This window comes from Pipistrellus kuhlii, unplaced genomic scaffold (genome assembly GCF_014108245.1).
Source record: "Pipistrellus kuhlii isolate mPipKuh1 unplaced genomic scaffold, mPipKuh1.p scaffold_m20_p_3, whole genome shotgun sequence".
Taxonomy (NCBI): Eukaryota; Metazoa; Chordata; class Mammalia; order Chiroptera; family Vespertilionidae; genus Pipistrellus; species Pipistrellus kuhlii.
The window spans coordinates 104,501,415-104,518,546 of NW_023425529.1; the positions used below are offsets into that span (position 1 = coordinate 104,501,415).

Sequence of the window (17,132 nt, forward strand, 5' to 3'; positions counted from 1 at the left end):
TTTTCTCACAGTTCTGGAGGCTAGAAGTCTGAGATCAAGGTATTGGCAGGTTTGGTTTCTTCAGAAGCCTCTCTCCTTGGCTCATAGATGGCTTTCTTCTCCCTTGGTCTTTACATGGTCTTCCCTCTGTTTATGTCTGTCTCCTAATTCCTTATAAGAACACCAGTCATACTGGATTAGGGCCAGTCTCATATCCTCATTTTAACTTGATTATCTCTTTAAAGAGCCTATCTCCAGGTCATATTCGGAGGTACTAGGGGTTAGGGCTTCAACATATGAATTTGAGGAAACATAATTCATCCCAAAACATCATATTCTTAATTCTAATACTTAAAACATACTCAGCAATAAGTACATTATTTTACATCTTTATCTGCTCTCATATATGTAACCAAAAGCTAAAAGAAAAATACAGTTTCATATTCAATGTGAATCACCTCCCTAAAATAAACAGAAATGAACTGGCTAAAACATAAACAAATTAATTAAAATTAATCCTATATAATGAAGAGCTAATATACAAATGGTCATCACATCCACATGCAGTCACACCATAATGGCTCAGATACTCAGCCCTGGAAGAGAGGAATGGAGACCAGCCAGGCACAAATGAGCTTGCGAGAGAGGAATGGGGATCAGCCAAACCAGGGCCTGGGAGAGGGACAAACCTTGTGGTCCTGGGTGCCTGTGGCTGTGGCCCAGGCAAAGCCACCCGCCCACGGTCCCTGTGGCTGTGGCTGGCCCTGTCCCACACCTGGGATCTAGGGAGGGAAGCCTGGATCCCAGGTGTGGGACAAGGCAGAAATGGTTAGGGGCGATCAGGCCAGCAGGGGAGCAATTAGGGGAGATCAGGCAGGCAGGCAGAGGTGGTTAGGAGCAATCAGGCAGGCAGGCATGTGAGTGGTCAGGAGCCAGCGGTTCTGGATTTTGAGAGGCAGTTGAACATCTCCCGAAGGGTCTTGGATTAGAGAGGGTGCAGGCCAGTCTCAGAGACCCCTAACACCTCTCTCCCCCACCGCCCCGCACCACCATGAAATTTCGCACCACCATGTACAAATTTCATGTACCAAGCCTCTAGTTTAACTATAACTAAGATTTTTTTTTTCTCATCAACTAGGGAGAATAAAAGAATTTATATTTTCCTAAAAGCTCAGGATTTCTTCCTAGATATTTAATTTAAGAATTACATAGGCCTCTCCCCCGCCCCCCCTTTTTTAAGTTTAAACAGACATGCCTTTTTTTTTTTTTTTTTTTTTTTTTTTTTTTTTTTTTTTACCCCTATACATTTTTTTCTTTTTTTCTTTCTGGGCACTGGTATAAATTAAAAAGAGAGAGAGGAACATCATCCACCTGAAGGAGGACCAGTCAACCAATCTGGGAAGAAACATGAGGTTAAATTAATGGTTTGTGGTTAACCACATAAAGATATTATCAACAGCAAACATGCTAGTGCCCAGCTAGTGTTGCTCAGTGGCTCCGTGGTTGAGCATTGACCTTGAACCAGGAAGTCATGGTCCCAGTCAGGGCACATGCCTGGGTGGTGGGCTCTAATCCCAGTGGGGGTGTGCAAGAGTCAGTCAATTGATATCTCTCTCCCTCTCCCTCTCCCTTTTTCTCTAAAATAAATTAAAAAAACAAACAATCACTATTATTTCCACATTATATAGAATGGAATTTGAGTGGAATACAATTGTCAGTAGCCAGACTTGTGTCAAGTCAAATATTTCCTGAAAGCCTACTATGTATCCTAGCTAATAAAAGAGTAATATGCAAATTGACCAGATTGGAGATGGTGCAGGCTGAGCTGAGGGACACAACCCCCTCACACCCCCTGTGCATGAATTTCAATCACCAGGCCTCTAGCATACATATAAGGAATTGTGCAAGACCCCTTAGGGAGGCTGAGAGGGAAACTACTTAAAGAAGTGAGGAATTTCTTTACTTAGTGAATGAAAGAATTAGTATAGATATAAGAGCTGTCCACAAAACTTGAAGGCTCTCAGGTAGAAGGACTTGATTTATTCTCCGGCTCCAGAATGCAGAGTTTGATTAATTGGTTCAAACCATGAAAGGTTGATTTCGGCTAAAAGACCAACTAAGAATTATTCAGTAACACTGGGTGTTATTCAGTAATACTTCGAAGTCAGAGGGAGGGAAGCCTGGGTTCCGGGTGTGGGACAAGGCAGAAATGGTTAGGGGCAATCAGGCCAGCAGGGGAGCAATTAGGGGCAATCAGGCAGGCAGGCAGAAGTGGTTAGGGGTGATCAGGCAGGCAGGCAGAGCTCCCTCATACTGAATATATATATTTTTTTCTTTTCCAGAGAGGAAGGGAGAGGAGAAAGAGATCAGAGAGGAGAGAGAGATCCATGTGAGAAAATCATTGATCGGCTGCGTCCTACACACCCCACACTGGGGATCTAGCCCACAACCCAGGCATGTATCCTGACCAGAATGAAACTGTAACCTCCTGGTTCACAGGTCGATGCTCAACCACTGAGCCATGCTGGCTTGGATCACTGAATATATTCTAACAGAGGTTTGTTGATGGAAGGATTAATGTGTCAGGTAGAGAATAAACAACTTCCTTAGTTCCTTCCAAATCTGAAGAAGGAGCTTTTCCCTTTAGGTTTGCTGTTGGTGGAAACTGGGTTCTTCCATGGGATTGTGAGAAAAGCATTTCAAGGATCTAGGCACAGGAGATTGTGGTGTGGCAAGGTGATTTAACTGTGATGCAAAATCAAAGGAGTTCCCCTCCTGGGTTCCCAATGCCTCATCTTCATCCATCCTGCTATGAAAAAAGTCCAGCCTTACCTTCATCAAGGCCAAGACAAAGACCAGTGTCCACAGTTTCTGTTTCACATTAAAGCTTAGTCCTTTGCAGCCCTTGAGATCTGAGCCAATGAGCAATCAATTTCCCAGGCTTTCTGGGGATTCTGATGGGTCCACCCTTAGTCAAGGACCCCTTTTCTAGGTTAGACTGACAGGCATCTAAGGTCAAGTACCTCCCTCTGCACCATTTTGACTACTATTGAGGTAGTTCCCATGTGTTTACCTCTTCCCAGTCCCTCTTTCCCCCTCCAATCCTGTGTGGGAGGGTAGGCTGCTCCCTACATGGGGGAAGGGAGGATTGTAAAGCTGCAGCTTCCTGGTGAAACAAACAGCCTCAATGTACTAAACTCCACAATGTGTGATTCTCTTTACTTCCTTCTCATTAACAGGTTCATTCTGTGCACAGGATTCCAATATTAGAGTGTATTGTCTAACTAATATTTTGTTTTATAGTATACACAAAATATTATTATCTATTTAGTGATGCATTACCTTCTATCATAAAAGAATTATCCAAAGTTTCTTCAGATGTCACCAGTCATTGTAAAGGATCTGTGACATCCCTCTCTGTGTCCTTTACCACTAAACTCAGATCAAGCCTACAATCAAAACTAGCCACCTTGTCATGCAGGTGACCCTGTGAGAACCAACCAAACAAACAAAATAACACCAAGTCTATCACTGCAGGAAATAGATGAAAATAACAGCTTCATACTGCACCGTATCTCCCGCACTATCTTCCTTACCACTTTCTCAGGAACCATGTGACAGTTTCCATATCCAGCACTGGCTTCGTGGGCTTTATTCCTAGTTTGTGACCAACAGTGCAGTTAATAGCTGTGATTAGAAAAAAAGAGGCGACTATAAAACATGTCTGAAAGAAGACCTGTTGTTACTTCTGCTAATACCTTTGCTGAGTTTTTAGCAAGGAGGAGAATCCTAATGTTCAGTGGGATTCTTTGCTCACTGTGAGCAAATGTGAGCAAAGCCCTTAGGGTCACGAGAACGGCAGTGGGAGTGTGGAATGGAAGACAGTGAATGGCTGACAAAGTTAAGTTCCATTGATTTCACACTCTGCCAAGCAGTGGAAACCAAAATCACCTAACTTTCTACCCAGACTGGCTAGAAGGATGATCCACAGTAAGAAACATTTTTTTACTCTTGTCATTTATTTTATTTTATTTTTTGCCCGACACCCCCTAAATTAATAAGGGCTACCATCTTTCAGCTACTTAATCAGCAAAACTCCATCATTCTGTCAGCTGCATAAGAAGGAAGTGTAAGGCAGAAAGCTGGGGTGGGGGAGGGTTGGATGGCAGAGAGAAAAGGAGGTGGGAAAGGGATGTGGGAGGAAGGGAGGGAAAGATGTGAGGGGGGAAAATGTGAGATGTCACATGTAATCTGAAGCTGAGGCAGCCATGTAGTTATAAAGCTGCCTTTTCTTTCACTTGACAACTTAAGAAAAGGAGATGAAGAGAATCTTTAAAATGAAACATGACATTCCCTTATTAAAGACTCATTTAGATTTTAAATGGCTTAGTGCTTTGCATCAACTTCCACACTTGGTGCTATCCAAGGAGTAGATGAAAGAGAAACTGCATTTTAAAAAACAGAATATGCATGTTTCTAAACAATTTCTTTATAAACATTTTTATGTTTATAAAAGCTTTTTATGTCATCCAAGAAATAGTTGGTCACCATTTAATAAGTATAAATACATGTATTTTAGCTTACAGAGAAAATACATGGTATGCCTTTTGTTTACAAATAACATGAGGCATAATATGTATATTGCATTAAGAATTTATTGCCCATTTCTGCTTCAGTTCCTCTCCACTGGGTTAGTCCAAAGAAACTGCACATCACATTAGCAGTGCTTTTCGGCCTACATTAAACTGGAGCATTGTATTCTGGGGCCTGAAGACCCCAAACAGGAGGCAGCAGCAAGCATTTCCTGTGAGATGAGTGGTCTAACACGCTTCAGGTATTATTTCCCATCTCACAGCAGAAGGTGAACATCCCTGCCTCTCTGCTCCCCACAACCACTTTAACGTCCCTCTCACACAGAGGACTCCAGACATTTCCAGCCAATGTGGGTGGGAAATGCCTCAAATTGCTGCAACTTTCATCTGCTTGGTAAATATTAAAAATAGCATTCATAATAATGCCTGATATTAATTGACATTCTGCATAATGCAAAATACTGTATATACATTATCTGTGTATAAAATGGGTATCATTAACCTCATTTTATAGGAAAGAACTGAGGTTCAAAGAATGCAATTTGCTCAACGCAAGTCAATGGCAGATTCAAGATCCTAACCCAGGTCTCTGATTTTAAGTCCAGGCCTTTTCTTCCCTCCCTCCTTCCTCTTTTCTTTAGATACAAGTCTTTACTGGATATGCAAAAATTTTCTCCCAGTGTTTTTCAAAGAACTACATTCTTAGTTTTGTCAAAGTTAGATTTAGTCATTGTTTTCATTATGGACCATGCTTTTGATACTGCATCTAAGAAATCATAGCCTAACACAAGGTAAAAAATATTTCTCCCTGTGTTTTCTCTGAGAGTTTTATAGTTTGGGGTTTACATTTTGTAATATAATATGTCTGCAGTTAATTATGAATATGGTTTAAATCACATGTGTCAAACACAAGGCCCGCGGGCCAAATCCGTCCCGCCAGGCCTTGCAATGTGGCCCGCACTGCACTGTCATCACTGCACTCCGCTGCGTTTCCATCACAATGACAGTTTATGACTGTTCAGTAAACCATTCGGCCCGCGATTTAGGCTGGATTTTAGATTTTGGCCCCTTCTCTGATTGAGTTCGACACCCCTAGTTTAAATTATAAACTGTATATTTTTATTTGATTATGTTTTATTTTACTATTCTATATTTAATTGTAATTTAAATTTTTTCACTATTTTTTAATGGAGGGCTTGTATTTTTACGTTTTAAATTTATTTTTCAAAAATATATTTTTATTGATTTGAGAGAGGAAAGGAGAGGAAAGAGATAGAAACATCAATGATAAGAGAGAATCATTGATTGGCTGCCTCATGCACGTCCCCCAATGAGTATAAAGTCTACAGCCCAGGCATGTGCCCTGACCTGGAATTGAACTATGACCTCCTGGTTCATAAGCTGACACAGAACCTCTGAGCCACACCAGCTGGGTTTTGACTACGTTAAAGCATCCCTCTATTCCAATATTATCAATGGGAGTGTTTTTTAGGAATGCCATAATCAATTAATAAGATATTTTTTGTTATTAATACTCACCCAAGGATATTTTCCCCATTGATTTTTAGAGAGAAGGGAAAGGTAGAAGGGGGGGGGGGAAGATGAGAGGAAGGGAGAGAGGGAGAGAGAGAGAGAGAGAGAGAGAGAGAGAGAGAGAGAGAGAGAGAGAGAAAACATTGATATCAGAGAGACACATCAATTGGTTGTCTTCCAGACACACACTCGGGCCAGGGCAGGATCAAGCCTACAACCCAGGTATGTGCCCTTGACTAGGTCAAGGGCCAACACTCTAAACATTGAGCAACACCAGCCAAGGCAAGAGATTTTAAAATAAAGATGGTAAAGAGCACAAACCAAACAATATTAAAGTAACTAACAATTTTCAAGAAATAGAATTCCTTGAGAGGAATTCACTATGCTTAAAGAGAATCCTAGTGGAAAGCTGAAGCCTCACTCAGTTGCCCATTTGCTGGTGGTTACAGATGATAACAGTGAAGGTAGCAGAGTAAATGTGTGTTCCTCTGGAGTTCTATACTGTCAAGGCACCTTCCAGAGATTGAAAAACTAAAGATAGCATCACTCATTAAAGGCAGAGTTAAATCTATCAAATTACACATTTTGAGCCCTCTTGGTTAAGTAACATTCCTCAACTTCTCTTTACCTTTAACTTTTCCCCCCTCTGAATTATAAAACATGACACTGTTTTCCAGAAGAGCTCTGGCGTGGAGATGTCTGTATCCACAGGAAAAGCAAGCCTTTGTCTCTTTCTAGGAGTAAATCCCCAGAAACTACAAATCCAGACTCATTTGTTTCTCTTGCTGCTCTAAGATTTTACTTTTAGCATTCAGAGGTGGGGATAGTGGGTGCCTGGAAAGTTGTATTTTTTTCACTCTAATATTTATTTAATAACTTTTTTGCAACTATAAATTACAATCACTAATACAGCTGTAAGTTTTTTTGTGTGTGTGTGTGTGTGTGTGTGTGTGTGTGTGTGTGCAACTAAAGAATAAGTAAACACAGCATAGGTCAGTTTTTTAAAAATCACAGTACTTCTTGGTATAATTTGCAGAAGAGGGAAAATGGCTTGGGCCCACACCTTGAAAATATATATCAGGTAACCATTAAGATATTCAGCCGTTTTCCAGGTATTGGGGAGGTTCATGCATGGTCCCAGGCAGAGGATCAGAGTTCCTTTGTCAGATATCCCAGCTTTGCCAGTGACATCCCTTTTCTCAATTGTGCAACTTCCCAAAACATGTGATTAACAGCCTGCCGTATCACAAGTTCCTGCTGGATATATCAAATGTATGTAAAAAAGCTGCCTACAGAATGATCCTGTATCTACAAAAATGAGAAACATGATAATAGTTGTTTGAGTCTCCTAATTTAATTCTGTGTTTACAGGACTTAGTCTGCCAGTGAGATCTTTTTTTTTTTTTTTTTTTTTTTTTTTTTTTTTTTTTTGGTTCTCCACATTCGACTACAGAAGCCTTCACAAATCCAATAGGTTGTAATCCCGCTGCTTTAATACTTAGAATATTGTTTCCAAAGTCCCCAAAACCGCTGAAGCCAATTCACTTTTTGATAATGTTAAACATGGAACAGTATCTTTCTGGTAGATTTTGTCCAAGAAAGGACAGGTACTGTCTATTGTGGGCACATCCTGCCAAGATCTGAATTCATTATACAGAGATGAATTAGTCTCTTTGCATTCTTTCACAATTGGCTGTGTCAGCGTAAGAAATATTCAAACCTGTGAAGAATTTTTGTGTTTGAGCCAAACTGTTGACAATTGCCGGGAAGCAAAAATCTTAAAGGCTTGAGATAATGCTCTATGGCAGTTTTTTGCACCTTATTTTATACATTATAATCAAAATAGGAGATGCATGTGAGTTACATGAAATCCACTGGTGATAAATTAGGAGGTAGTAGAAAGCAAAGGGATTGGATAAACAGTAAAATGATAGGCACATATTTCTTTTATATAGGTGGGTGCAGGATTGTTAACAGTCAATAATTAACTCAGTAACAATGAGGGGATTTGTGGTCTCCGCAGAGCTGTGCCTGTGGTTTGAGGGGTCTGGTAGAAGGAAATTACTTTGACATTCCAAAGGCATGTTATCGCTATCATAGATGCAAAAAGACAACAGACAGACTGACCTTTGCCAAGGAAGATGCCAGCCTAGGACATGACTACCCATCATAAACTGCTTTTAGCTAAAAAGTTTTCATTTCATATCATCCTTTGTGGTTACGTTAGGTCTATGAGTTTACAAGGCAGCCACACAGGCTTTCCCTGAACTTGTCAGGTTAGAATGTGGCCCTTTTTCATCCAGATTTATCACATTGAGGTCCCGAGGATGCCATGCACAGCACTACCTTTATTTTTTTATTTTTTTCTTGTATGCCCCTTTTTAAAAGGTGTTTTTTCATTGGCAAAGGCTCCTGGTAGGTGGTGGTGGAGAACTGGACAGTAAAAGAACTAGACAAAGCATCTACTCAGCAGGAAGTACTTCAATTTTCCCTTGTGCTTCTTTTAGCTGTTGCTCTGCTTTTGCCTGCTTGACAGTTGCTTTTCTCACCATCTTATGAGCTTCCTTAAATAGAGTAGCTGTGAGTTCCTCCAATTCCTGTTTAAATTGACTTCATACTTTAGAAAGCCTCTTAAACTCTTCATCTTTTAACTTCAATTCCCTCTGAGATTTTGCAAGTTTTTCTTTTAATCTTTTATAGCCATTTTCTCTGACTTCCAAACAGATGGGCTTCGTAAACAGGGACAGACAATTGGTACTCAACCACAAAATATTACCACTGTCATCACAAGCTTCTGTTATAGAAGCACCCTGCAAAAACTCGCTGTATGCAATATGGTTGTCCTTTCTGGTAGTTAATTTAGTTAACCTAGCTGTACTCCAAAGTATCAGAACTAAGTGCTGCATATGTAACATGGATGCTGGTGAAGTACTCTGCTCTTGAGCTCAGTCCAAGAAGGCTGGAGAAGCAGATCTTCAGAGAAGCCTTCCAAGAGGCCATTAGCCACAGCAAAGGTGTCATTTATAAGATGCCCTGATCAACCTACAGAGGCCACTGCCTGCACTCAGAGAGGCTCCCGGGCCACACAGAGCCACCAGAACTGCGGGGAGGACAGCTGGCGCACCGCTGGGTAGGGCTCATTCCGGGGATGTTGTATTTCTTACATAGGTCTGAAATCACTGGATCCGTAACTTAAATTCTTCACCAAACCTTATGTCAATCAAGAGATCAGCATGCATCTTTTCAGGAAAAAAAGAAGGAAAAGGACAGACTGAGGAAAATGTAACAAGTTAGGAGTCATAGGAATTAGTAGAAAATAAGTATTCTTTACAGAAATGGAAATGAATAATTTTGGGAGGAAAAGTTAAGCAAAACAAAGTAAAACAAACAAAAACCCCCACAAAAATAGTCAAAGAGAATGACTCCAAATTGCAATATATAATTTAAACCTGAAATTAAATTACTGGTATCCTTGATTATTATTTTAAAAATATTTCTCTTAATGTTACTGAACCCAGGTTCGCCTACCTGCCCTAATGGAAGCCAAACTCCTGACACAGGTGTTGATAAAAAAGGAAAGAGGTTTATTCAAGTGTCCACATTTTGAGAAAATGGGGGATTTTTCCAGTCCTCAAAAGCCCATCGCCAGATCTCAATGCAGACAGAGGTTTTAGGAGGGCGAGGGAGAGCAAAACAAGGAGATCAGGGGAAGGGGCTGTGGACATGCAGGCAGTGTCATTGCTGGTCTGTATACGGAGTCTCATGGTCAGTGTCCATGAGTTGGCCATCTGGTTGATTCCTGTGTCTGGGTGGTCTGTGTTAGCATATGACATATAGCCTGGAAATTTTGTCCATTAAATCCAAAGGCCACTAAATCAAGGTCTGCAAACTTGAGGGTTTACTGTATCAGGTTTGAGTAACAAGCTGAGTTTAACATTTACTAAGACTATTATGGGTAGCTTTATATAAGTGTAGCATAGTCATTCCCTGCTATAATAAATTACTTCAAATATGAAAAAAGTCATGAATTTATATAATTAGCATTTCAATATCTACTTCCCAAATTATCAAATCTTAATATCTTACCAAATTTGTTTATTTTAAAAAATAATGCATCATCATTCTTGAGTGAAATTTACAAATAAAAATGAACTGTAAGGCATGAAACATATACTTAACATATTTCCTCCCACTTCCCTTTACTGTTTTTCCTATCCTCTATCAATCAATTAAGGTTGGTTAAAAAAAAATCACCACCTTTGATGGAAGGAGCAGAGACTGAACATTTTAGAACTAGTCTGACTTTATGAATAATTACTGAAATTTTGATTTATGAAAAATGAATAACCTCAAGCCATATTAATTTCTTTCTGTGAAAAATTCCAGACATTTTTAAAAAACGGGCAACAGTTAGGAAGAAAATAAAAAATACTTTTTTTCCTCTGAACTTTAGTAATATTTTAGAATGAATTATCAGTTTAAAGTCTAGTTTGATCTGGATCAAGAGTTTTACAGCCATTCCCCCTTTTCCATGGTTTCACTTTCTGTGGTTTTAATGATCAGTAGTCAACAGTCCAAACATATCTATAATAATAAAAGCATAATATGTTAATTAGACCAGACAGCCAAACGACCTTCCAGACATCCTTCCAGATGAAGCTGGGAGTTGTGGGGGCCAAGCCCCTTGCACAAATTTCATGCATTGGGCCTCTAGTTAAATAGAGAATTCCAGAAATAAACAATTCATGGTTTTAAGTTATGCACTATTCTGAGTATCGTGATGAAATCTCACACCTTTGCACTCGGTTCCTCCTACCTGAAATGTGAATCATCTCTTTGTCCGGCCTCTCTACTCTGTATATACTGTCTGCCCATTAGTTACTTAGTAACCATCTCAGTTATCAAATCAGTTATCAGAGAGAGGGGAGGGGAGGAGAGAGAGAAACCACATTGCAGTATATTATTATAGTTGGTCTATTTTATAACTAGTTATTGTTGTTAATTTATTACCATGCCTAATTAAGAAACTAAACTTTATCATAAGTAGGTAATATAAAATCATTATATTTAGGGTTTAAGTCCTCCCCAGTGTCTCAGGCGTCCACAGGGGGTCTGTTGATAAGAGTAGAGTGCTGTACTGAAAAGGTAGGTCTGCTCTCTGTTTTTCCATAGTGTAAGATTTTGCCTGCTGTTAGGTACCTACCTCATGGAACAAAAATAGGTGCAGTGCTGTCTTTGAGAAATGCTTTTTGGCGATAACAATGACATAAGATCCCTTCCTGTACCCTCCACTGTAACTGCCTATTATTCCTTTAGTATTTTCCAATATTTTCTGCTTCACCCAACCCAGCCAATGCCTGTGGCTTTTCTGAAAGTGTCTTTCTCCAGAAAAGTGGTTCACAAGATTCCCTGAGACCACCTATTAGCACTTATTATTTTCTAGTCCTGATGTGGGATGAGCAGTTAAAATGTCACTTTATTTGAAAATGTAATAACTTTAAGGGACAGTTCAAGTTTTAAATATTATCTATGATTTCAACAACTTCCCAATCCTTTCCTTCTCCTTCATACTTGATAAGCAGTCTTCATGTTATCTCCTATCTCATCCTAACTCTACAGCCCTGCTTCTGTGGCATCTGTTTCATTGACTAAAAAACAAGTAATAACTTCCATTCCTTCCTCTCATAGTATCTAAAATATATAAGAATGAAAGTAAAAAATTTCTCTCTCAGTCATCTCTCTGTCACAAAATGATTGAGCCAATATTATCCTCTTGTTTATTTTAGTCTGTGAAGTTGTTTTGGGAAATATCTGTATCTTCAGACTGCTCTTCAATTCTAAAAACAGAACAGCTTGACTGGGACTGGGATGTTTGGAATCTGGAAGGAGATAAAGTAAGAATCCAGGCAATCTTCTAGCCAGTTTTGTTTTACGGACCATCCCTTCCCCTTGGAAGGTTTGGATAGCTAGCAGGGGCGGAAAGGCCCACTCAGCCATGTGCTACATTGTTCTGCCTTTCATTTCTCTTCTATTGACTGGCCACTAGAAAGGTCACAATTATCCAGACTAATAGCCAAAATGTGCTGGGTGTTATTAGAAAGGAAATATCCTCATCATTTGCTGGCCTTGCCCTCCCCTAATTCAACTTCCTTCCTTTAGAATAGCTCAAAAGTCCCGGTCAGAATGGCTATCATCAATAAACCAACAAATAACATGTGCTGTGAGGATGTGGAGAAAAGGGAACCCTTGTGTAATGTTGATGGGAATGCAGACTGGTGCAGCCACTGTGGAAACCAGTATGGAGTTATCTCAAAAAATTAAAAATGGAACTGCCTTATGACCCAGCAATTCAATTTCTTGGAGTATATCCAAAGAAACCCAAAATGGTAATTCAAAAGAATACGAGCACTCCTACATTCATTGCAGCATTATTTACAATACCCAAACTATGGAAGCAGCCCATGCACCCATCAGCAGATGATGGATAAAAAAGCTGTGGTACATCTACACAATGGAATACTATGCTGCTGTAAAAAAGAAGGAAATATGACCCTTTTCAACAACGTGGATGGCCCTGGAGATTATTATGCTAACTAAAATAAGCCAGTCAGAGAAAGACAAGCACCATATGATTTCTATTACACCTGGAATATAATGACTAAAATAAACTAACAAAGTGGAAACAGACTCAGGGATAGAGAAAACAGACTGACAGTTGTCAAAGGGGAGAGGATTGAGAGCTGGATAAGAAGGGCGAAGGGATTAAGCATATCCTATGAAAGACACATCTTGAAAATCCCTAAAGAAAGCTGTCATTTTTTTCATGGTGGAGGGACTGGAGTCTGTATTGATGAAAACACCTTGGTGGCTGCGATGGCTGGCAGTAGCTGCAGCGGGGTGATGGGGCTGTTGCCTTCCACTGATCAGCCTGGTCACCTCCCACAGAGGGAGGCCAGGCTGTGGCTTAGGCCATTCCCTGAGGGCTCCCGGACTGTGAGAGGGGGCAGGCTGGGCTAAGGCATCCCTCACCCCCGTGAACGAATTTCATGCACTGGGCCTCTAGTATATTATATGATCCTGACTGTCCTAGTACATTATGGAATAAATAATATGTAAAATTTAGACCCTGATATCAATAGCTTTAATCCAAATATATTCCATTTTTTTCTAAGTCAGAGCCAGTAATCATAAGAAAATTGGGGAGGGAGGTACAGAGAAAAATACAATTAATATGTTAGAAAAGGACTATCTTGAACTGTTGGAGACATGGGAAACATCATGGAACAGGGCTAATAAAATCCTCCTCCTTAATGGGCTTATCATTTTAAAAATATATATATTTTACTGATTTTTCACAGAGAGGAAGAGAGAGGGATAGAGAGCTAGAAACATCGATGAGAGAGAATCATCGATTAGCTGCCTCTTGCACACCCCCTACTGGGGATGTGCCCGCAACCAAGGTACATGCCCTTGCCCGGAATCGAGCCCGGGACCTTTCAGTCTGCAGGCCGACGCTCTATCCACTGAGCAAAACCGGTCCCGGCTGGCTTACCATTTTATCTACAGTCACCTTGCCCTTTCACCTTCTTTCATAGAAGATTCAGTGTTAGAGTGGGAATCCTCCACCAGCAACTGTAGCCCAATCCTATCATTACACAGATGAAGGCCCTCCAGCCCAAAAAGTAAGCAACTCAATAAAGTCTACCCATCTAAATAGGACCAAACTTGGACTTTGGACTTGTTCCTAGTCCAATTTTATTCTTCTTCCCGATGCTATGGTGACAAAACATTCTTAATATTAATTAAGTCATTCTTCAAGAAATATTAAGTCCCAAGTGTGTTCTAGAGCCTGAGATAGATACTGGGGAAATAACAGGGTACATGCTAAGTGTGATCCCTGCCTTGCAGAGATTATATTTTGGTAAAGATTCTCATTCCCATCCCCCCTATAGCTAATAATAAAAGCATAGAATAGAGCTACAGAAGTTTAAGTGATGATTAGTTCTGCGAATATGTCTTTCCATCATATAAATGTTTCCTTTTAACTTTGTGACTTCCATGACTATCATCATCTATACTAGAGGACTGTGAGAAAGAACTGTTTAGATAAGTGGTTCTAATGCTTTCGGATCATTTGGAAGACTTGTTAAAAGACTGTTTGCCAAGCTTTACCCCAGAGTTTGTGGTACAGAATAGGTCAGGGCTGGGCCCCAATGATTTGCATTTCTAACAATTTCCTGATGATGCTGATGCTGGTGTGGGGTCTAGCTCATCCCCAGAATGATCCTAAATGAAATTCAGGACAAAGTAGATGGCTCATATCATCTCTTACTGATGGTGATGAGGCCAATTGTTCTGATTTTACACATGAGGAAGCTGAGGCAAGTGAAAAATTAATAGCTTGTCCAGTAACAGCTATGCTTCTCCTGACTGATAATGAGTGTCAGAGGTCAGCTTTCTCTAAGCAAAATTAAAAAGGTGTACAAAAACTAACACTTAGATCTTATGGTATATTCAAGGAATGCTCCTTTCTTTCTCAGTTTGAGAACTATTAAAAAAAGAAAAACAACCAAAAACTGATGAGCCCATTCTTTTCAACCTGATTCTTGAAATCCAACAATTAATCTTTGTAAACTCTACTCCAAGTGGTTACACTCATTTTGGTGAGGAGCTGAGTGATTAGAAGAATGATTTAGACTGAAGACCAGAAGATCCACATTCTGGCCCAGGAGTAGGCACTGAGCATTTAAATTGGCCGAATCAAAGTAACTGTGTTCATTCCTTCATCTGTGAACGGAATGATTAGAAAGATGACGTCCACAATCAAGCTCGAGCATTCTGCATTTCTCTCTTGTTTCCCTGGTTATGAATGGACTGAAAGGAAGAGTGGAGCCACAAGTGACAAAGCTCTAAGTGTCAGAGTCTCTTCTGAAAACACAGACTCTGGCAGCACAGTTGTGCCTGCTCTAAAAAGCAGGTTATTGTTGTGATCCAGTTACAAACAGGAATCGCAAGAATCTACATGGAACACCATGCTACATCTGAAAATAACATTTACCAAAGAAATGCGAGCCACAAAACCCACCTGAGTATCTCATTATTATTCAGTCAATGTTAACTGAATGCCGAGGGATGGGAAGGGAAAAGGTAGAAGGCTTGCCAACTCAGCAGAGTTTCAAAACCAGCAGCAAAGCACCAGCTTAAATGGAAATGCATTTCTGCGCTTACTCAGAAAAGAATTTAATATCCCTAAGCTACAGAAGCCAACTAAAGACACAACTGATTGTGCAAATGTTTTTATTTCCAGCCAGCCAAAAACCAGAGGGAAAATAGTGACGTGCTAAAGGATAGGGACTCCTCTCCCTCATGTATCACTACATATTAGAATCAAGATCAAAGAACTTGTAAGATAAACGTGTGAGTTTTCTGGGCATTTGCAGGAACAGACGAAAGCAGCAAATAACCACCAAATCTGTCCTATGCATTCCTTTTAGGCCATCTGAGGCACTGCTGTTGAACTTTATTCATTTTATCTTGATGAGACCTGAATCCCCTTTAAATGGAGTGGTGCACTTCTAACAGCTCTTCCCACTTCTGCAAAGAATCATTCCATTTTACACCTGGTGGTTTTCTGACACAGTACAGCCCCCCTGCCTGTTGGCTCCACTGACGAAGCAATCCAAACCAGGGATGAACCTGTTGCTTTCAAGAAGCGATGCACCTTAACTTCTGCAGCCACTCAGGCTTTCCCTCCTTTTCCATCAAGAGTCCAGGATTTGCCGAAACTGGTTTGGCTCAGTGGTAGTGTCGGTCTGCGGACTGAAAGGTCCCGGGTTTGATTCTGGTCAAGGGCATGTACGTTGGCTGCGGGCACATCCCCGGTGGGGGATGTGCAAGAGGCGGCTGGTCAATGTTTCTCTCTCATCGACATTTTTGGCTCTCTATCTCTCTCCCTTCCTCTCTGTAAAAAAATCAATAAAATATTAAAAAAAAAAAAAGAGTCCAGGATTTTTTTCAGAAAGCAAAATAATGCTTGAAGCACACAAAGTTATAAATCAGCGTCAGGAAACAAGGTCATGCATTTCACAGCACATGATCCAAAGGAATGTGCCAAATTGGCCATTAGTCACTTGAATTGACATAATATGTATCAGGGCTGACATTTTACTTTTACCATTTGCCCTTATTGCCTTCTCCTTCCTGGGAAACTCTTTCCAACTTAGCAGCTTCCCAAATGTGTTCCTTTGTTTGATAATCATTCGAAGGCACTGCTTTAAAAATCATCTTTCTTCCTTTCTATTTTATCTGTCCTCCAGGACAGCGAAGCAGCCCTTGAGTATCTGTGCTGAGGCAGGTGGTTAACTTGCTCACAGATTGCCCCTCAGTGCATCAGTTTGTCTTCTTAGCCACACCACAAGTGAGTGGTGATGAGGGAGGGCAGAGACAGAAATTGAAAGAATTGCTTAAATAAAAAGCATTATTAACTGAGAGGGGAGACCAATAATGCAAAACATTTACTTTCATATAATAATTACTATGGAGAGAAAAAACTACAGCTTGAGTAAAGTTTTATATGAATTCATACCTCAAAAGTTATATGCTCATGCTAATATGTTTAAACTGAATTCCAAACAAAGAATTTTTCAAAATGCTTTGCTACCTAGCATATCCTAAAAAGCATAAGGCTGTGGAGGCTAATTATGAATTCCTATAGTCTAATCCCCCTGGAATAGTCTCCTAGCTGAATTCCCGGGAGCTTCGCATTTGGTATCTGGGCAGACAAAGCCCTCCAGCAGTAGCAACAAAAACCTAACTATGCCACACTTCCAGCAGCCTCCAGGAAATGAATGCAAAATATTTGTCTCCTGGCAAAGTATCCATGCCCCTGAAATGAAGTAATTTATTTGCAGACCATCCTGCCTTCTGCCGTGCCAGCTTCAAATACCAGACAGCACATGACTTGCTATCCCACCCCACACAGGCATCCTACTGTTGAGCCTGAACAGCACACAGCTGGATTTTGCTGGG

The 17,132-nt window shown here is 40.3% G+C and overlaps 1 protein-coding gene and 1 pseudogene across 5 annotated transcripts in view; both read right to left on the reverse strand.

Annotated features, from left to right (window-relative positions):
* Nucleotides 1–17,132, reverse strand: part of LHFPL6 (LHFPL tetraspan subfamily member 6) — a 182,258-nt gene that overhangs the window by 91,435 nt on the left and 73,691 nt on the right. Inside the window, exon 3 of one of the 5 annotated variants that reach the window (XM_045588630.1) lies at nt 3,576–3,666. The exons of the other annotated variants lie outside the window; for them this stretch is intronic. Coding sequence (XP_045444586.1) covers nt 3,576–3,666 — 91 coding nt within the window. The remainder of the gene's footprint in view (nt 1–3,575; nt 3,667–17,132) is intronic. 5 annotated transcript variants of the gene reach the window in all.
* On the reverse strand, nt 6,368–9,420 carry LOC118728490 (annotated as a pseudogene).